The 23,125-nt window shown below is 37.3% G+C and overlaps 1 protein-coding gene and 1 pseudogene across 1 annotated transcript; both read right to left on the reverse strand.

Annotated features, from left to right (window-relative positions):
• Window positions 1-11,125: 11,125 nt before the first annotated feature.
• LOC124960536 (olfactory receptor 5D14-like) lies at window positions 11,126-12,064 on the reverse strand (annotated as a pseudogene).
• A 6,503-nt stretch (window positions 12,065-18,567) lies between these two features.
• Window positions 18,568-19,512, reverse strand: LOC124959207 (olfactory receptor 5D13-like). The gene has a single exon (XM_047517801.1). The coding sequence runs from the start codon at window positions 19,510-19,512 to the stop codon at window positions 18,568-18,570; it is 945 nt and encodes a 314-aa protein (XP_047373757.1).
• Between the last annotated feature and the right edge of the window lie 3,613 nt (window positions 19,513-23,125).

A 23,125-nucleotide genomic window follows, 5' to 3' on the forward strand; every position in this document is an offset into this window, starting at 1 on the left:
GTGATTTGAAAACAAATGATGGAGCAGAAGTGAAATTCAAAGAAACAAAGAGTTAAGCAACAGTTATGGGATTTTCCAGATGCTGACTGAACCAAGAAGGAGAAGCAGGACCTAGAGGTTAATAATTGGAACAATTAGGAACAGAAACAAGGTACTCTCAATGTAAGTCTTACAAAGAATTATGTGGGAGATATATAAGCAAAAGACAGAGCTAGTCAGGAAGACATGTGTGAGATGATTTTGGCAATTGGGTTGATATTGATGATATTTTGAATATGAAACAATGGAGTAATCAAAGTGATGCTTCCAATACAGTGTTTTGAGGTGTTCATAAAATAGTCACAGTCATTTGGGCATGTTAATATTTTTGTTTGGAGCATATTAGTGCAGTTAATTTCACAGGCATTTGAGAAACTTCAGTCTAAATCATGAAAGCATATTTTTTTACTTCTATTTCAAAGTTTTTATTGAAATAGTAATCGAAAATTTTAACACGTTCCTCATTTAATCTGCCTCATTTTCAACTGAAGAGCAATTCTCTCCCAATTGCCACTGCTCAAATGGAAGTCTTTTTAAAAAAAAAATCTAACTATACAAACTCATTTTTTATATAATTGCATTAAAACATTAGCAGATTTATTTTCCTGACAGATACAAAGTTTATGTAAATATGTTAACTTATGGCATTGGTACTGTATTGTTTCTATGTACATTTTCTTTATGTCATCAGAATTTACTGATAATTTTCTTTAAGAAATTTTTTGTCTATAGTTATGCTTTCAAAGAGGGGCTTAATTTTGACTTTGAGTAGCTATGCATCTACTTTTCTTAATGAGACATGATGCCAGCTTGAATTTGAAAACATGTATAAATGTCTTCTATCTGACACCACGGTATTTCTGAAAAAAAGTTAAAAATATCACAAACAAATTAGGCTAAGTACTATATTTTTTGATTTTAAGGAATTAACAGTATCTTCCAAAATCAAAGTAAAGTGAGTTATTTTGAGTCATGGTTTGGATGTCTTTAAGATCCTTAAAGAAAAATAAGATGAATATTTTCTACCCACCTCTAATGAAGAATCTGCTTCAGGTTTGAGTCTCTGAACTGCAGCAATGAGAATCCATGTGTCCTATATACCTTGGACTCTACCTCTGAGGCACAGGTGGCTCTGGGATCCACATATTTCCTGTTATATTCTCAGGGAAGATGCCAACTAGGATTGGTTCCTTAACAGAGCCTTCCTCCAGGAATTCTCCGTAAACACTTCTGTGTGTTCTATGTAGCAGTCTGAACCACAGACTGTCGATTCCATGACATCTCAGGGATACAGTGATTGAAGTGTGTCTGTCACAACTCATTTCCAGGTAGAAATTCATTATTTCACACATGGGATACATAAGAGCTAGGAACTAGTCATCTATCCATCAAATCAGAACAATCTGTATCTATAAGGGACATGTTTATATGCCACCATCTCTGTTAGGTTTTTATCCCTTCTGCTTCAACAATATAATTGGAATTGAAAATATTTCCTGGAAAGTTATAAAGTGGATATTAAAAGAAGGATACTCCCTCTAAAAAGCAGTCCTAATTTAATAAAATTATTCTTTTAGTCTCTCCTTTATGCTTGCTGTTCGTGTCATAAAAGAAGAGTGGACAAATAAAGAAACAGTCAAACAGCATTTAAGAGCAAAGTGATCTGTTGAAAATGACTAAGAATGATCTAATGTACAAATGATTCTTAAATATGTGCACTTCCTGCATATAATGTCTATAAAAATATATGAAGGACAATATGCGTTGGGGAAATTGTCTTCTTTGTGGATTAATCTTATTTGACTATACACACACACCCCCACACACACACACACACAATACACAGGCTTGTCTCCTCTAGACTTTAATTTAAATTTACAAGTGGGGATATAGGGCATGATGAACTTTTTGTAAATGCACATTGTACAATGATGCATACTCTGTGAGAAAATAAGGAACAGGCACATTCACAGTAAATGCTCAGGGGTGGTTATCTGATGATGGTGATGGGATTGGGTAAATAAATAAAAATACAAGGTTTATTAATTTTTGAGAGCTGCCATAACAAAATACCATACAATAAGTGAATTAAACAATGTAAATTTATTTTCATACAGTTAGGAGTCTCAAAGGTCAAGATCCAGGTGTCTTCAGGCTTGATTTTTTATTTTTTTTTTTGGTACTAGGGAATGAATGCAGAGGTGCTTAACCACTGAGACACATTCGCAGCACTTTTTAAATGTTTTATTTAGAGACAGGGTATCATTAAGTTGCTTAGGGCCTTGTCAAGTTGCTGAGGCTGACTTTGAAAGATCCTCCTGCCTCAGCCTCCTGAGCTGCTGGGATTACCAGCAAGAACTACCATGCCCAGCAGGTTAGATTTCTTGTCTACACCCCTTTGGACTGCAAATGTCTGCTTCCTCAGCTGTGTCCTGGTGTGGCTGCTCCTGGCCTATATTTGTGTCTGGTGGACCTCCCTCTTTCTACCCTAATCTCCTTTTCTCATAAAGGAACCAGTTGTATTGGAATAGGGCCCATTTTAACTCAATTGCCTCTAGAAAGACGATTTCCGAATACCATTTCTTCTCAGTACTAGGAGTAAGTGTTATCATATATGAATTTGGGGGCAGACAAAATTCTGCCTATAACTGGAGGAATTAAAAGTAAATTGAAATATCCAGCATGAGATAAAATGAGAAATGTAAATATTTTAAATTTGTTATCTAAGGCCCCCAAACAAAACAAAACAACAACAGCAGCAACAACAAATACAAATCCAGAAATAAAGGACTTGTGGATGTGTCTTCTACAACTCTGTTCTGAAGAAGTATTACAGGTTATTAAAAGACAGGAATAAAAATCTTCATAAGGTTATTATTCAATGTGGTAAAACATTGCAAACAAAATATATACTTTGAGATTTTATGTAGTAAATTGAGATATACATATATGTCAGGGACCAAGAAGAAGTTCTCATTCTGAGGATGTTCTGACCTTTACGATAAGCAGCAGCCCAGGGAACATTTTGCAGTTGCCTCCCCTGCACAAACACCCTGCAGCTGACTCAGGCACCCTGCAGCTGAAGGCTGACAGATTCCTGGAGCATGCCCCCTCCCCACTTCTGGCTGATAGTTCTGCCTATGGCCCGCCCCCACTTCTCTTCCAGGATTTCACCTTCCGGCAGACGTGAACTTGTACCTTATCAGGAGCCCAAAAGATAAACACAGCCAACCAGCCTGTGTCTCATCAAACCCCTCATTCCCTCAGCATAAATACCCATGAGAACAATAAAAATTTGCAGCTTGATCAGAATTCCTGTCTTGCTGTCACTCCCTGTGTCTCTTGTCCCTTTCATTCCTTCTCTCTTAGGTTAGCCTTCCTAGGTTGATGTCCCGCGGGCCGGGACACATACAGTGTGTATTCTTTTAAAAGCATCATAGTTTATTGAATGGTCAAACTTTATATGGAGTATAAAATACTTAAACTCATAGAATCAGAGAGTGGAATGGTGGTCTCAAGGGCTTATCTACAAATAACCACTTGGTGGGGTCAGGAGAGATTTTGACCCTGGGTCAAAAGTTTCAGTCACGGAGAGTGAAGTTCTGGGGATCTAATGTCCAGCAGGGTGATGCTAAGTAATGTTACTTGACTGTATATTTGAAATTATGTTAGCAGCATAGACATTAATTGTTCTTGCTATGCCCACCAGAAAATTTACTAGTGAGCTGATAGAGATGTAAATGAGATAGACCAATGTAAACATCAAGTTTTACATTTCACATATATAATATTTTAATTTAATAATTACAACTCAAAAACAGGATAAGTGTCATATTTTGTTGATCTCTCTTAAAACAATAATAATTCACATACATGCATAGCATATGTAAATGTTATTTCTGTTCCTAATTCAGAATATACGTTTCCAAATGGCCTTTGTGGTACATTCCCCAGTTGCATATTCCAGACCAAAATTGCTTTATTTCTCTTCGGATCAGTTCACCTGTTCCAGAGCATCATATAAAAGGAATAACAAGAAAAGTCTGTGTCTGGTTTTTGCTATTGAAGCCCATCCATGCTGCTGAATGCATGGGCTTTATTTCATTCTGTTGTGGAGTAGTACGTCATTTACCAATGTGCCATAATTTTTCTTTTTATTTTTTGATAAACACTTAAAATATTTTCCTTTTGCATGATTTTGACTACAGTATCAGTAACATGAGTATATGTGCATTTATGTGTACACATTGTCATTCCCTGTAAGTAAAACTCCCCTAGGTGAAGTTAGCTGCACATTTAATTTTATTTAAACCTGTCTCCCTATTAGCCAAAAAAATGTATAGCTGTTCATTCCAAACAGCAATGTGAGATAACTTCTGGAACCAGAGATAGCAACTGATATTTATTTTATAAAAATAAACTGAACATATTAACATTAAGGTAACTCTGAATGTATTCTCATTGCAAATTTTCTATGTCTTGGATTCTAATATGTCTTGTAGTATTATATTCTTTTTCTTATATCATAATGATTATGAATAAATATTTACTATCTATAATTAAGAAAAAAACCGAGGAGTTAAGAAGGGGAGGCATTGAGAGACTGGGACTGAAATAGAGCCACAGGTGAGTCTGCCCACTGGGTAAAGCTCGGCCCGGGGGGCAGGCCCAGATAGAGGTGGCTTATCGGAGCCGGGCAGGGCAGCTAGAGTCATCCACAGGCAGCCCTGCGCACTCCGGCGGTGGGCCCCGCCCACACAGCCAGCTTTTCCAGGTTCTCGGAACGGAACTGGCCCGCTGGTGAGAGCCTTTCTGACCAGAACAAGCTCCGAGTCCCGGAGCCAGTGCAGCTCAGCGTACTCTGGCACGCAAGCAGATTCAGGGTCCAGACAGGGCAGCCAGAGACTTCCCCAAGTAGTCTGAACCCCTGCGGTGGGAGGTGCCGTTCAAGGCTAGCCTCTCGGAGCTGACCGCCCAGTGAGAGACTTTCTACATAGAACCAGCCACAAGCCCCCGAACCAACGGAGAGCCTCAATCAGCAAACAGCCTCTGGGATCAGGGCAGGGCAGCCAGACACCTCTTCAGGCGGCTCTGCCCACTCCGGCTGCAGGCTCTCTTCTCGGGGCGATCCAAGATGGCGGCCTAGAGGGAGACTGCACCCTCTGTCGCTCCAGAACCCAGGAGTTAAGAAGGGGAGGCATTGAGAGACTCGGACTGAAATAGAGCCACGGGTGAGTCTGCCCACTGGGTAAAGCTCGGCCCGGGGGGCAGGCCCAGATAGAGGTGGTTTATTGGAGCCGGGCAGGGCACCTAGAGTCTTCCCAAGGTAGCCTTCCACACTCCGGCAGTGAGCTCCTCCCACATGGCCAGCTGCACGGTGCAGGCCCACAGTGAGAGCATTTCAGCACAGAGCCAGTTCCAAATCGTGGAACCAGTAGGGGGCTAGGGGCAGTTTTCTTTGAATACGCTGCTTTATCAGATTCCTCCAAGACATCAGGCTACTGAAGACTGGGAGGTGATACACTGGAAATCTACTGGGACACTCTAAGCCAATAGCGGAAAACTGCAATATCTCAGGGTCCCACAGACAACTGACCAATATGAGAATACAAGGGAAGAAAATGTCCCAAACAAACCTAGATACTACATCAATAAAACCCAATGACAGCACAGCAGAAGAAATGTCAGAAAGGGAGTTCAGAATGTACGTAATTAAAACGATCAGGGAAGCAAATGAGGAGATGAAAGAGCAAATGCAGGCATTGAAGGAGGAGATGAAAGAGCAAATGCAGGCATTAAATGATCGCACCAATCAACAGTTAAAAGACCAAGTACGGGAAGCAAGAGATCATTTCAATAAAGAGTTAGAGATACTGAAAGAAAACCAAACTGAAATACTTGAAATGAAGGAAACAAAAAACCAAGTTAAAAACTCCATAGAAAGCATAACCAATAGAATGGAGCACCTGGAAGACAGAACCTCAGACATTGAAGACAAATTATTTAATCTTGAAAGCAAAGTTGGCCAAACAGAAAAGATGGTAAGAAATCATGAACAGAATCTACAAGAATTATGGGATATCATGAAAAGGCCAAATTTAAGAATTATTGGGATTGAGGAAGGCTTAGAGAAACAAACCAAAGGAATGAACAATCTATTCGATGAAATAATAACAGAAATTTCCCAAATCTGAAGAATGAAATGGAAAACCAAGTACAAGAGGCTTATAGAACTCCAAACATACAAAATTACAACAGACCCACACCAAGGCACATTATTATGAAAATACCTAACATACAAAATAAAGACAGAATTTTAAAGGCCGCGAGAGAAAAGAATCAAATTACATTCAGAGGGAAACCAATAAGAATATCAGCAGATTTTTCAATCCAGACCCTAAAAGCCAGAAGGGCCTGGAACAACATTTACCAAGCCCTTAAAGAAAACGGATGCCAACCAAGAATCTTATACCCAGCAAAACTTACCTTCAAATTTGACGATGAAATAAGATCCTTCCATGATAAACAAAAGCTAAAGGAATTTACAAAAAGAAAGCCAGCATTACAGAATATTCTCAGCAAAATATTCCATGAGGAAGAGATGAAAACAACGATGCAAATCAGCAACAGGAGGCTCTAGCCTAAAGGAATAGCCAAATAAAGGAGAAACCAAATCATGTCAAAAACAAATCTGAGTCAATTGACTGGGAATACAAATCATATCACAATAATAACCCTGAATGTTAATGGCCTGAATTCATCAATCAAAAGACACAGACTGGCAGATTGGATTAAAAAGAAAAATCCAACAATATGCTGCCTGCAAGAGACTCATCTCATAGAAAGAGACACCCATAGACTAAAGGTGAAAGGATGGGGAAAAACATACCATGCACATGGACACAGCAAAAAAGCTGGGGTATCCATCCTCATTTCAGATAATGTGGACTTCAAACCAAAACTAGTCAGAAGGGATAAAGAAGGACATTACATGCTGCTTAAGGGAAGCATAAATCAGCAAGAGATAACAATTATAAATATCTATGCCCCGAACATTGGCTCATCCACGTACGTCAAACAAATCCTTCTCAATTCCAGAAATCAAATAGACCACAACACAATAATACTAGGCGATTTTAACATACCTCTCTCACCACTGGATAGATCATCCAAACAAAAATTGAATAAAGAAACTATAGATCTCAACAACACAATCAACAATTTAGACTTAACCGACATATATAGAATATACCATCCAACAAAGAACGAATACACTTTCTTCTCAGCAGCACATGGATCCTTCTCTAAAATAGACCATATTTTATGCCACAAGGCTACTGTTAGCAAATACAAGAAGATAGAGATACTACCTTGTACTCTATCAGATCATATTGGATTGAAATTAGAAATAAATGACAGAATAAAAAACAGAAACTTCTCCAATACCTGGAGATTAAATAATACACTATTATATGATGAATGGATAACAGAAGAGATAAGGAGGGAAATAAAAAAATTCTTAGAAGTCAACGAGAACAAAGACACATCATATCAAAATCTCTGGGACACTATGAAAGCAGTACTTAGAGGAAGATTTATTTCATGGGGTGCATTCAAAAAAAGAAGTAGAAATCAACAAATAACCGACTGAACACTACAGCTCAAAGCGCTAGAAAAAGAAGAGCAGACCAACACCAAAAGTAGTAGAAGACAGGAAATAGTTAAACTCAGAGCCGAAATCAACGAAATCGAAACAAAAGAAACAATTGGAAAAATTAACAAAATAAATAGTTGGTTCTTTGAAAAAATAAACAAAATTGATAAACCCTTAGCCACACTAACAAAGAGAAAGAGGGAGAAAACTCAAATTACTAAAATTCGGAATGAACAAGGAAACATCACAACAGACATGAGTGAAATACAAAACATAATTAGAAGCTATTTCGAAAATCTATACTCCAACAAAACAGAAAACCTCGAAGACATCAACAAATTTCTAGAGACATATGAATTACCTAAACTGAACGAGGAGGACATACACAACCTAAATAAACCAATTTCAAGAATGAAATAGAAGAGGTCATCAAAAGCCTACCAACAAAGAAAAGTCCAGGACCAGATGGGTTCTCAGCCGAGTTCTACAAAACCTTTAAAGAAGAGCTCATTCCAATACTCCTCAAAGTATTCCATGAAATAGAAGAGGAGGGAACCCTCCCAATCTCGTTCTATGAAGCCAATATCACCCTGATACCTAAACCAGACAGAGACACATCGAGGAAAGAAAATTTCAGAACAATATCCTTAATGAACATCGATGCAAAAATTCTCAACAAAATTTTAGCAAATCGCATACAAATATATATTAAAAAGATAGTGCACCACGATCAAGTGGGTTTTATCCCAGGGATGCAAGGTTGGTTCAACATTCGGAAATCAATAAATGTCATTCACCATATCAACAGACTTAAAGTTAAGAATCACATGATTATTTCAATAGATGCAGAAAAAGCATTTGATACAATACAGCATCCCTTCATGCTCAAAACACTAGAAAAAATTGGGGTAATGGGAACATTCCTAAACATTATAAAGGCCATCTACACTAAGCCCATGGCTAATATCATTCTAAATGGTGAAAAACTGAAAGTGTTCCCCCTAAAAACTGGAACAAGGCAGGGATGCCCTCTTTCACCGCTTCTATTCAACATCGTCCTTGAGACTCTAGCCAGAGCAATCAGACAAACCAAAGAAATTAAAGGGATACGAATAGGAAAAGAAGAACTCAAACTATCCCTGTTTGCTGATGACATGATTATATATTTAGAGGAACCTGGAAATTCCACCAGAAAACTTTTAGAACTCATAAGTGAATTCAGTAAAGTAGCAGGTTACAAGATGAATGCTCATAAATCCAATGCATTTTTATACATAAGTGATGAATCTTCAGAAAGAGAAATTAGGAAAACTACCCCATTCACAATAGCATCGAAAAAAATAAAATACTTGGGAATCAATCTCACAAAAGAGCTGAAAGACCTCTACAATGAGAACTACAGAACACTAAAGAAAGAAATTCAAGAAAACCTTAGAAGATGGAAAGATCTCCCATGTTCCTGGATAGGCAGAATTAATATTGTCAAAATGGCTATACTACCAACAGTGCTATACAGATTCAATGCAATTCCAATTAAAATCCCAATGATGTACCTTGCAGAAATAGAGCAAGCAATTATGAAATTCATCTGGAAGAATAAAAAACCTAGAATAGCTAAAGCAATCCTCAGTAGCAAGAGCGAAGCAGGGGGTATTGCAATACCAGATCTTCAACTCTACTACAAAGCAATAGTAACAAAAATGGCATGGTATTGGTACCAAAATAGACAGGTAGATCAATGGTACAGAATAGAGGACATGGACACAAACCCAAATAAATACAATTTTCTCATACTAGACAAAGGTTCCAAAAATATGCAATGGAGAAAAGATAGCCTCTTCAACAAATGGTGCTGGGAAAACTGGAAAACCTTATGCAATAGAATGAAATTAAACCCCTATCTCTCACCCTACACAAAACTCAACTCAAAATGGATCAAGGACCTTGGAATCAGACCAGAGACCCTGCATCTTATAGAAGAAAAAGTAGGTCCAAATCTTCAACTTGTTGGCTTAGGATCAGACTTCCTTAACAGGACTCCCATAGCACAAGAAATAAAAGCAAGAATCAACAACTGGGATAGATTCAAACTAAAAAGCTTTCTCTCAGCAAAGGAAACTATCAGAAATGTGAAGAGAGAGCCTACAGAGTGGGAGAATATTTTTGCCAACCATACCTCAGATAGAGCGCTAATTTCCAGAATCTATAAAGAACTCAAAAAACTCTACACGAAGAATACAAATAATCCAATCAACAAATGGGCTAAGGAAATGAACAGACACTTCACAGAAGAAGATGTACAAGTAATCACCAGATATATGAAAAAATGTTCAACATCCCTAGTAATAAGAGAAATGCAAATCAAAACTACCCTAAGATTTCATCTCACCCCAATTAGAATGGCGATTATCAAGAACACAAGCAACAATAGGTGTTGGCGAGGATGTGGTGAAAAAGGAACACTCATACATTGCTGGTGGGGTTGCAAATTAGTGCAGCCACTCTGGAAAGCAGTGTGGAGATTCCTCAGAAAGCTTGGAATGGAAACACCATTTGACCCAGCTATCCCACTCCTTGGTCTATACCCAAAGGACTTAAAATCAGCATACTACAGAGATACAGCCACATCAATGTTCATTGCTGCTCAATTCACCATAGCCAGATTGTGGAACCAACCTAGATGCCCTTCAGTTGATGAATGGATAAAGAAACTGTGGCATATTTATACAATGGAATATTACTCCCCAATGAAGAATGATAAAATTATGGCATTTGTAGGCAAATGGTCGAAATTGGAGAATATCATGCTAAGTGAGATAAGCCAATCTCAAAAAACTAAAGGACGAATGATCTCGCTGATAAGTGGATGAGGACATATAATGGGGGTGGGAGGGGTTAGCATTAGGTTTAGGGTTAGGTTTAGAGTTAGGCTAAGGAGAGCGGTAAGAATGAAGGAAAGAAGGACTGTATAAAGGGAAAAGGGTGGGAGGGGTGGGGGGGAAGGGAAAAAAAAGAAACATCATTACCCTATGTAAACGTAAAAAATAAATTAAAAAAAAAGAAAAAAAAAAGAAAATGTGGTATAAATAAATAGTGAAATACTATTCAGTAATAAAAAAATGATATTTTGAAAAAAAAAAACATTCTTAGAGTAACTGTAGCCCCCATACTACATGATTGATCATGTTTTGTGCCTATTTTATATCTGAGTTCAGAGACTTCAAAGAAGTAGTTGTTTAATGGATCAAAATCTTATGGAATTCATCTCAGTATTAAACTTCTTTGCTTTCTTCATGGGATTTGAATTCATCAGTCCATGCTTCCCAATCACCTATACAAACCTCACAGAAAAACATGCTATAGGTTTAGAAACATGTTAGGTTCTCTTTTGTTCTGTTATTCATTAGGATGAAACCATCTCTTGCGACTGCTTCAGTGAAACAGGACTTTTTTGTCTACCAACTTCCAGACAGCCTCTTTGACAACTTTGTTCCTCAGGCTGTAGATTAGGGGCTTCAGCATGGGGTTGTCAACCGTGTAAAACACAGAAGCCACTTTGACAGTTTGCCTGGAGTTTTTGGAATTGGGAACACAATAGAGGGAAAGGATGGTCCCGTGGAAGTTGGTGATGGCAGTCAGGTGGGAGGCACAGGTGGAGAAGGCTTTGTGACGCCCACTGGCAGAACGGATTTTCAACACAGTCTCAACAATAAACACATAGGAGGTGAGGATGATCAGTAGGGTACTCACCTCATTGAAGGTGGCAAAGCCAAAGAGCAGCAGTTGGGGGAGGTGGATGTCAGAGCTGGAGACAGCAATGAGGGCTGTGTACTCACAGAAAAAGTGGTTGATGACATTAAATCCAGAAAAACTCAGTCAAAGAACATAGCACAGGAGCACCAAGGGACCAAACATACCCCAGATATATGACCCTGCCACCAGCAGGGCACAGAGTTTCTGTGACATGACTACTATATACAGCAGGGGATTACAGATGGCCACAAAGCGGTCATAGGCCAGCACTGCCAATAAGAAAGACTCAGTCACCACAGCTGTGCAGGACAGGAAGTACTGCAGCATGCAGTTGGAGTAGAAAATTCTTTTATCTGCCAAGACCAGGTTCTCCAGCAGCTTGGGGGTGATGATGGAGGAGTAACAGAAGTCAACGAAAGAGAGGTGACTGAGGAAGAAGTACATGGGGGTGTGAAATTTGGGGTTGATCTTGATGATCACGATCATCCCATGGTTTCCCACAATGGTGATAATGTACATGAGCAGAAACACGAGAAAGAGAGGAACCTGAAGCTCTGGGTGGTCTGTGAAGCCTAAGAAGGTGAAGATTGTCTCCACACTCAGATTTCTTACTGCCATCACTGTAGCTCCTTTAGGAAGGAGAGTGTGGTCGAAGACACTTGCTCCTGTCCAATATGAGATGTGTGGAGGTGAGTGATCATTATGTCATGACTGTCTCTGAGCATGAACGGCACAGAACTGATGGGAAATGGGCATAAATACACAAACCAGCAAAGGGTCTGTGATAAAATATGAATTATTTGGGTCAAAATATAATATACATTTCAACTGTATTTTGTTTATTTGCACAAATCAATTAAAGCCAGTGAAAGAATATACTCTACTCTTAAAGAAACTATTTAGGGGAACATAGATAAACAGGAACAATCCCATGACAGCAACTTTTGCCCATGGTAAGTTTACTTCCTTAATGAAATATCTTACTTGCTAAGTGATCCAGGAGAAGGATGGCCCACTTTCCACCTGAGAGGAACATACACCTTATTAGGGCCTATGGCCTGTGTTAGCTTCCATTTTAGTTCAGACACCAAAGAAACATTTTGTTAATATCTCAAGATGTATTCAGTAGGAGATCTCTCAAATTTAACTAATTTTCATTCTTATAGCAGTCTGTATACCAGTTTATGGTACATATGCGGAGAGTATAGCAAGTTCATTCTTTTCTTTCTGAAATGGTTGTCAGTGGAACTGAAGCCAAAAATTTACATGAGTTTCAAATTTTTTCATGTATGAGAGTTGAATTGCATTGATATCAACTTAGAATAAAAAGAAAAAGTCAAAGAGAATCCCAGTTATAATATTAGGAAAATAATATTTTCACAATTTCCAAAGAAACCTGAATAAACTTACCTAACACAGAGAAACAGGCCACTGCCCTCCTGTTTCTCTGTAGGATAAGTAAAACTGGGACATCAAAGATCTTATATCTAACTCTATAACTCTGGGGACTGTTACTCTAGAGAATCAATGGCAAATTATTCCTTACAAATATCCAAACAGTTAATTAAGGTAAATTCCAGGTCTCTTATACCATCCTTAAAAACTGGACTTTTCTTGAAATTACAAAGAAATATTGCATCATGATGTTAACTAGGATACTTTGTTTATATATAATTAAAATGCCCTCTATAATTAACAAAATAAAGATGAAATACTACCTTGTCTACTTAAAAATCAGTGCATCTCTTAGATTTTGAAGGAAACATTTAACAAATTCAGCAGGTTATTCTAGCCAGCCTACAAAACTCACCAAAATGTGATCTCTTTGGTGTGGGTCCCATAACAAGAGAAAACTCTGTAACAAGTCCAACCCACCATACAGGCTCTTAAGTTATTTAAGCCGCATAACCCGGTGTATACGATTGTCCTTGAAGAGTGAATGGCAAATAGAGGTTTTCTGAATGTTGCATAGGCCACATAATCAATTACAGATCAGACGTTAAGAGTTTTAAGGAAAATCAGTAACATCCTCCAAATAATTATTCAGTATTTGAGAAATAGCCTCTGTCATTTTAACAGATCCCAGTGGAAACAGTGATTGGCAAGTGGTTCCCAAGTTACCGGGCAACCTGCACTTCCCATTTCAAAGAGAGTATTGGTGACCCTACCAGTCTATCACTTTAGGCATGGCAGCAGTCAACCACAGTCCTCTTCCTGATGTCACAATAGAATGTGGAACCGATATCCAGGGTTTGCACTCTTGTCTCATTGCTTCCTTCTGCTCAGCCTGAACTCATAAGCTCAGGAGTTCATGAACTCACTTCCTTGACAACGCAAATATGAAGACAATTTGAGACTTTTGTGCAGATGATTCCCCATGACATACTGACACAACATAGATAGCTGCAGCACCATCATCCTGCTCTGCAGTGGCAATGAAGGACAGCAATGAAAAAAAAAATACTTACATTAAGAACCAGAAATCTAAAATGATGGTCATCTTTTCAAGTTGGGTTCAGAGAAGTTCCATGGCAATATTTTAGAAGGATAGAATGAAAAAATTCAGAATACTATCCTCTGGAATGTGCTCTCTATAGGCTCAACATATATAGACTCTGCCACCAAAATGCATTCTGGTTTCTGTAATATTTTATGAGATCAGGATATATGAGCCCGGAGTGTAAAGGAAGTGACTCTTCTACCTATTGATGATCCAGCTGCTGAAAATTGCTTCCTGTGAGTGAAGCCATGGACTCCCGTATTTAGGAGGTCTCTTCTCTCTGGGGACATGCTCCTGCTGGGAACACAGTAAGCAATGGAAACAATAAATCAGAATTGTGACTTCCTTGACCAAGAAAGTGTGGTAGGAGTACCTTGCAGATTCCGGAGGGAGGCAGCAGGATGTCTTGTGGCTTCTACTTTCACTCTCTTTAAACTCTGAGAGCACCATGTAAGGAGGCCAGTGGAACTTACAAGCAGGTAAGTGACTGCTGGAGAGCACAGAGGCAGCACCACCAACAGCCCGCAGCAGTTCACCTGACATGAGCCGATGCCATCTTGGGGTGACAAAGTGTGAGCACAGGCTGTGTTCCCATAAGTGCTGCACTGTGCAGGCACCCTAGTGTTACTGACAGAAGATCTAACCAGTCAGCTTGCAGAATGGCAAGAAATACTTTTTAGTTACTGAGTTCTGTTTATTTTTTCCCCTCATCAAATAATAACTGGAATTTATTTATTAGAGGACTTTCACAAAAGTATGACTGCTCCAGAGGAAAAAAAAAAGAAGCAGGGCATCCACTGGATAGGAGAGAGGAAAGCAGGAGAGGTCACAGGGGGAAAATCTTAAGTTTACTCTGTGTAATATGGTGGCCACTTATCACAGGCAACTTTTGGTATCTTGTAAAGTGACAACTCTGAACTCAGGCACTACATACTTGCTTTCAAAAACAAAGTAAGGAAAAGGTAATGTAAAATATTGCAAATTTATTTTCTGATTTTATGTTGACATAATATTTTACAAATATTAGGTTGAATAAATGTATCATTAAAGTTAAACATAATTAAAATATATGCTAAGGTACATTTCAATGAATTCATTGGTTTAAAAAAATATAATAATGTTCATGAGGCAGATTTCAAAAGCATCAAGTGTATTGGATGACCATGTGTACCCACACACTCACACATGTAAATTTACATTTTCAAGTATATGGATTGAGAAACAGGAATCAGAATGTAAAGAAGACTATGCAAACCATTTCTTGTCATTAGAAAATTATGGAAAACTAAGATATAATTTTATAAAACTGAGATAAACAAATACCTAATAACTTATACCTTTAACACATACAATGTGTGTACTGATGTGTTTGTATTTTCATAAATAATATTTGGCCAGGGATGTGTGTGTGTGTGTGTGTGGGTGGGTGGGTGGTGTGTGTGTGTGTGTGTATGTGTATGTGTGAAAGGGGGGAGAGAGAGAGAGAGAGAGAGAGAGAGAAAGAGAAAGGTATTTAAACCAACCAAAACATAAAAGAACTCAAAGCAAGCACTCTGTGTTGGTAGGTTCTTGAGCAATGGAACCATTCATAGTTCCTTTCCATCTTAGTGGAATCAGAAAATAACACAATATTAGTTATCACTACCTTCATAGATGAACTCCCTGTTATTTATTCTTTCATCTAATTTGCACAATACATCTAAGAGCTAATACATTTTACTTTGCATGCAGCTCAAAATTTTTTTTGCCAGCTCAATGAAAACTTATCTTGCTTTCTATTTGTTTCTGTTATTTTTTAATTACTTGTATGCTTTGAATAATATTCAACCATACTTATTTTACATGTCAAACAAAGTTTTAAGCATTTTCTGATTGATGATATTAATTGAGCAATTAGACATCTCTGCCAGTTTTCTGCCATGGTCTGATGACTCCTCTCTGGTATAACTACTGCCTGGCACTCTTCACAGGAACAGGGACTTGCTCCACACCCTCTTCAAGAGGCCATTCTCCACTTTCTTCATGTTTTTCCTAGGTGGAGGTCAGATGAAGTAGTGGAAAACTATTTTTAAAATCCTGTCATGGAGTGGTAGGAGCAGACACTCTTCATGTCATTCAGGTTACCTTAGATTGGCTTCTGTTCTTACCTTATTCTCTGCAGTTAGTGGGATCATCAATGTCTTGATTAGTGCTTCTATTTACTAACATTTACTAACTTCTACCTTTTAGAAGTTTAATTAAAAGAAAATGCTTACACAGTTGCCATGCTACACCAAACAGCACATCTAGGCCTGTGATCTGTTTCCTGATATTTAATCTTTTATTCATTGCCTATTTTATATCTAGCATGTTATATATTTGATGTAAATATTCTGTTGACCTTTAGGACATTGTTAAACTCATCCAAATAGCTTCAGATATTTAACTTGAACCAATTTTGTTGAATTGAAAAAGTTCTCAGCCATTGTTTCTTCACTTGGATTTTCAATTCAATCCCTAAGATACCTCCTTCCAGGGTGCAGTGGAGTCTATGAGTGCTTATACCCATGTTGAACTCATAAATGTGAACACATTTAACAAGAGGTATGAAACTTTGAGTTAGTCTGCACAGAAGTTAGTAAACTCCAAAACATTTTAGCATTACATGCAATTTGAGTAAATATATTCTTGTGAAATTCTGTATATTTCTATTCAAATATCTCCTTTTTTACAGAATCCTTCTCTGAAAATCTAACAAATTGTTATTCTCTTACCTAATTTATGTACTTTCAAAACTGTAGAAAAATATTTTAATACATATAATAATTTAATTGACAATTACTGATTTTGATTACCTTGTGTCTGACAGACTTTCTGCTGATTGGATAATATATTGTGCTATTAATAAATAATAGCACTCAGTTTTATTCTGACTTTTTTTTCTATGTTGTCCTTTATCATCTTCTTTCTTATTGTATTCACAACCCCAAGATCAAAAGAAATTCATCCTCCCTCCATATACATGCCAATGTATCACAAAGACTTAACAAACTAGTTTATTGTCAAGGATATTCATTAATAATGCTCAATTTGTCATAAATGTGCCAGAAGAGGAAAATCATGTTTCTCAATCTTCAATAACAAAATGTCACACCCCCATCTCTGCCACACACACAGAAGCACAGGGTTTAGTATTGAAATTAAGACTTAAGATCCCCATTTTGTTTCCCAGAGTGAACCAATCTTCAGTTGCATTATCTGGAGAATGTGTAATACGGTATAACAGTATTGCCCAGAATCATGGTGATGTGTGTGTTACCCCTGCATTACAACTAAAATATAAGTGATGGACCTATCAGTTTTATGTTTTAAAATGATCTACTATCATATAAAAGGTTTGGTGATATATATTTATAGCAAAATGAAGTTAAAGGTTTTATTTGCCATGAATAGAATTTACTCTAGGGATATAATTAATATTTAATCATTAAGATTCTGCAGAGTAACATTTCAGATGTGTGCACAGGACATATCCTGAGAGACCTTGGCAACACAAAGTGTAATTAGTAAGGGAAAAGACAGATCAAATTTTGATCTTTTTTCAGAGTCAGAAAATCTCTAGTTTAAACCAAACTTGTGAATAATTGGTTCAGAGGATATTTGAATCAAAACAGTAGCAATCATGCCATAATTATCTAGCAAACAAAGTCATTCCATGAAGATTTAATGTGTAATCAACTAAAATGTTGCAAAGTTTATACAAACTGATTCTTAACTTTATTATACTATCTGCTCTATTAGTAAGTAGAATCTACACAATCAACTTTGACACTCGCTTTTTAAAATTAATAGTTTCTGCTTTCCCCCCCCCTCTTGATCATTTCTCAGGAACTTCAAATAAATGCAATGTTTTATTTATTGATTGATTTTACAGTGCAAGCTACTACTGAGCTTCATCCTCAGCCCAAATCAACATTTTGGTTGATAGTGAGAGTTAAGTCTAACATCATTTCCTGTAGCATAACAAAGTACAGCAGGCTGTTCAAGAGAAAGGAAAGAATTTGGTAAATTTTTAAGATAGTGTTCAAGGTGTTCATTAGTACACACATTCTTCCATATACACATTCCTATTCAACTCTGAATGTTCTCTGTATGTGCAGATTTCCACTGTAACCTTGACATTCTCATTGCTAAAATGGATTTAAAGAATCCCTCTTTACTCCTTGACTGGTGGCTAAAATTCCAATCTGGTTCCTTCTTCACATGACCCTCTTCCTCATGTGTCTGTATTTTCCTTTATTATCTCTTATAAGAACAATCTTGCTGGATTTAGGTTCCCCAATCCTCTGTGATATCATTTTGATCCTTACCTGAATTATAACTGCAAAGATGCTATTTCCAAATATGGTCACATCAGTGGTTCTGAGTGGATATTTTAGGGGACACTATTCAACTTGTAACACATTAATTCACAGAGCTATTTCGCTTAACATTGAAATGAACAAAAACCAAATGGTCAAATAATTGTCTTAAAACATAGATTTGAAACTCTAAGTAGTGAACTGAATACATCATTCAAATCAGTGAGAACCACTGAAAAACTACAGGATGGTAAATCAAATTCCTTTGGAAATATAAATCTTCAACAGGATAGTTTGGGGTGATTCATCAGCTTCCTAAAGCTCTCCTTCACATCTTTGTTCCTGAGGCTGTAGATCAAAGGATTTAGCATGGAGATGACCACTGTGTAAAAAACAGAACCTACTTTGACAATGAGACATGAGTTTTTGGAGTTGGGTACACAATAAAGGAACAAGACAGTCCCATGAAAAATGGTGATGGCGGTCAGATGGGAGGTGCAGGTTGAGAAGGTTTTTTGGCATCCACCAGTGGAGGACATTTTCATGACAGTGACAAAGATGGATATATAAGTACTGAGGATGATGAAGAGGCTGCTCACCTCATCAAATATGGTGATGATGAAACAAAGCATTTGACTGACAGAGGGGTCTGAGCAGGAGACAGAGACAATGGCAGAGTGCTCACAGACAAAATTACTGATGACATTAGACCCACAGAAGGATAATGCCAAGACAAAATAGGTGAGTGTCAGGGAGTAGACTATACCCCATATGTAGGTTCCAGCCACTAGTGATGCACACAGCTTCTGGGACATGATGACTGTGTAGAGAAGAGGGTGACAACCTGCCACAAACCAGTCATAGGACATCACTGCCAACATGAAGGTTTCCACCACTACAAATATGCAAGCCAAGAAGAATTGTGTGATGCATCCTGTAAAGGAGATGGTTCTGTCTTCCATAACCAGGTTCTCCAGAAGTTTGGGGGTCACCGTAGTGGAATACCAGAAATCAATAGAGGACAAGTGGCTAAGAAAAAAGTATATAGGGGTGTGAAGTTTGGGATTGATTCTGATGATCAGGATCATGCTCAGATTTCTGACAGCTGTGACTGTATAGATGGTCAGGAACACCAGGAACAGGGGCACCTGAAGGTCTGGGAACTCTGAGAAGCCCAGGAGGATGAAGGTGACTTCAAAAGTCTGATTTGTCTCAGCCAACAGCATGACTGTTGTGGAAGAAAAATCTGAAATAAGAATAAAAGTATAAAGATCTAGTAGTCATAGAATATTTACCACATAAAAGGCAATGTTCAAAAATATTAAAAATATTTATCTAGCTCTCCAAATGAAACAATGAATTATAAACTAGTAGCTCCACATACATATGAGTAAAATGGGGCATATACAAAATGTGGCACTTGTTCACATTTAGACAGCTTAATACCTATGAGCTGAGTTCTGGAGCAGATCCTCAGTGGCAGAAGTTAAGTGAAGCCATTTCCTTTAGAAGAGAGAAAAGATTTATGCGGTGTTATAGAAAACATGTTCCAGAGTTCCCCATTAAATTTAACAGCATGAATGTAGCAATGACTGTGCATTTAATGCTAAAATGTATAAAGGAAGTATTGGAGAGGAAAAGCAGAGAGGGGCCAATCAGACCAGGATGCCCCGTCTGAGGTCCTAAGCCCCAGCAACCTATGAGTCATAAAACAGGTGGACATTAAAGAAAACCAGCTCTCTGTCAATCCCTCCCTGTGTCACAACACTTGCCTCAGTGCTGTAGAATAAGATAGGACCTGGTAAAAAGAGGAGGACATATTTTTGGTACATTGCTTCACCATTTTTTCTTTTCCTCCTCACTGGTTTTCTCATAGGCCCTGATGCTTCTAATGTGCTCATCCAGATCCATTTTCATCTTTTTAAACTTTTTATTAACTTTCAATCTCACAACTTTACTAGTCCCATTATGTTACTAAATATTTGCAGAATCTCAGAATTTGAAATAAAAATAAAATGCATTTTCCCCAAGTCATCTGTGTTCTTCAGAACAGGCTGGAAAATATGGTAATAGTAACCAAAGGCTAGGTAACTACCCTCAACCTCTCTGGCAATGGGAATATTTTCACTCTATGTATTGAAGAAGGGTTTGATTGAAGATACATCAGTGATCATCTTAAGAGTTTTGAGTGATGCAATCATTGTTATATTTGTATATTTTATTTTCAGAAAGCAAAAATGTATTCTGTTTGCAGGGAGTTCATAATCACAGAATTCCCTATTCATTTCATCATCATATAAAAAACAAATTGAGCCAATAATAAGTGCAACTCTGAAATGTTCAAGTGAACACAAGATAATTAGTATGAATCCCATAAGCAGAAGACTCTAGTTTTAGTTTTGTACTACCAGCTCAAGGTAAAAAGAACTTGCATCTCCTTTATAGCTAACGGCTATGTTTTACACTCAAAATGTTCTTCCTTCATGAGGAAAAAGAAATCATCAGGAGAGTTCAAACAGCTCACCACAGAACACCACCACTAGAGAAGCCCAGACTTCAGAGATGGAGATTTAAAATCAATTTTAGGCTTTGGTATTTGCTGTGTTATCTCTTGTAACTCACTCAGATTTTCCTTCTTTATGGATAAAGCAAGACTAATAATGGAAAGATAATAACTATTTTGAATGTAAGCATTAAATTAGGAAATGATGTTAATATGTTTATTTAATTCTAACATTTATGCAGCCCAGGAAATGGAGGTTCCCTCAGCCTTTCCAATTTTAATTTTTAGTTCAGTGATGAACTGGTGCTGTTTTTCAAACTTCATATTATTATAAAATACTGAAGAAACAGAGCAAACATCAACGAAGGCAGCAATGAACATGTGGGTGCAGTTTAGTACTTCAAAGGCAAGTTCAACTGTTCAACTCTCATTCCTAGGTCTCCCTCACCTCCTAATTCACAGTCATCCTGCAAGAACATTTTCTGACTTTCCCTTTGTTTTCTCATGACAATCTGACTCCTTTTGGTTCTCACTTCTCATCTCAGGTTTTTGCCTGGGGAAGATTTACCAAACTGCAATGTTCCCTGGTGTATGGGAATAGAGGCTCAGTCTCCTCCCTATAGGGCTTCCACCTGCCTGTGAGAGAATCCTTTCCTCATCCCTCCATTCCTGTGGTTCTTAACAAGCAATGGCTTCAAACACTTCAATTCCTCTCTATCACTTAGTTTATTCAATTTAAATTTATCATTTTAATTTGACTTAAGACTATACCTAGCTATTCCCCAGTGTTCAACCTTCTTTAATCATGCCAATATTCTCAGTTTATTCCTTGGTTTATTTAATTTCTTTCACTTTTACCTAAATATACTATTTCCTTGGTCAATTGATGCAGTATTTGTAATACATAAGGTCTTACATGAAAATCAGTATCACAAAGAGATGTTCCCTTTATACTCCACTAATAGCTTCTTAGTGTACCTACAGTTGTTACTATCAGGGCATTGCAATGTCATGAGATGTCTGTTCCCTATTAGCTTATACTCTTATGTCTATGAGATTTTGAAATGTTGAGAGTATTCCTAGATTTTATAAAATTTTTTTCAAAAATTTGAAGTGTGACTACTAGGCACATGGTGGATATCCTGAGAGCACAAAACAAAAACAAAACAGGATTGATACTCAAAAGAAAGAAGGAGAGATTAGAACTTAAATATCTGAGCCCTGAGAAGATAAACTAGGTAGGATGGTCTTTGGAATAAGAGAGTTCCCTGCTTTAAAAGGTAGAGAACTTCAATGACTCCTAAATACTATAAAATAGCAAATGACACATGGTCTATCTGAAACCAACTCACCTGAAGATCTTGTTCTTATTTTTTGATAGACTGCAGGGAATTCAGAACTCAAATATTATTTAAATATTAAGAATTTATGATATCATCAGGCATCCATAATGAACTTTAGTTAAATTTTCTAGGAATATGTTTCAGAAAATTTCAGGGATAAAAGGGATAGAAAGGAGGAGGAGAAAGAGAGATGGGAAAAAAGAGAAATTTAGAAGCTTATTCTGACTTCTAAGCAGAAAATAAAATGAAGGACTTACTTATACCTCTATGACCTGAGGGATTTAGACCATAGAGAATTTTTACTAAATTATTTTGAACACAGAAATTAGTTTAAATGTTTTAGGTGGCATTGAGCAAGAATGTAATTTCTTCTTAATCACTTGAGACAATGACTCATCAAGCCTACTCCATTAATTTATTTTAGAACTTTTGACTATGGAAAATGTACAAACTGACTTGGAAAAAATGATAATTATAATAAAATATAAAAGAAAAGGTAAATAAATTGTAATGTAATAATTAAGAATTAACTGCTCTTAGCAATTGCTATATTATTGTTCTCATTTTCTACATGTCATGTGTGTCCTAGGATGTATAAATGACAGAATATAACCTCTGACTTTTTCTTTTAAGATAAAATAACCATCCATGTCCTTGGAAACACTGATTCACATCATTCCAATGAATTTACGTTTTCTTTCAAATATAACCACACTATGCTTCCAAGCTTATACAATACAATAAGTTAGATATATTCATGACCACACTTTCTTAAAAATTACTCAAAATATTAAGTAGTTGGTAAACATAACAGAAGTCTGAAGTAAACAGGGATTATTAATCATGGGACATAAAGACTTTTTATTATGAATGACTCAGCATTGTTCCAGAGTTCCAGAGTTCTCCCTTACGGGAACAGCAGTCTTTTCCCTACCCCTGGCACCTCTGCACCCTGCATTCACTGTGAAGTCAACTTCTGCAAAAGAGAAAATG

This window comes from Sciurus carolinensis, chromosome 11 (genome assembly GCF_902686445.1).
Source record: "Sciurus carolinensis chromosome 11, mSciCar1.2, whole genome shotgun sequence".
In the NCBI taxonomy this organism is placed as follows: Eukaryota; Metazoa; Chordata; class Mammalia; order Rodentia; family Sciuridae; genus Sciurus; species Sciurus carolinensis.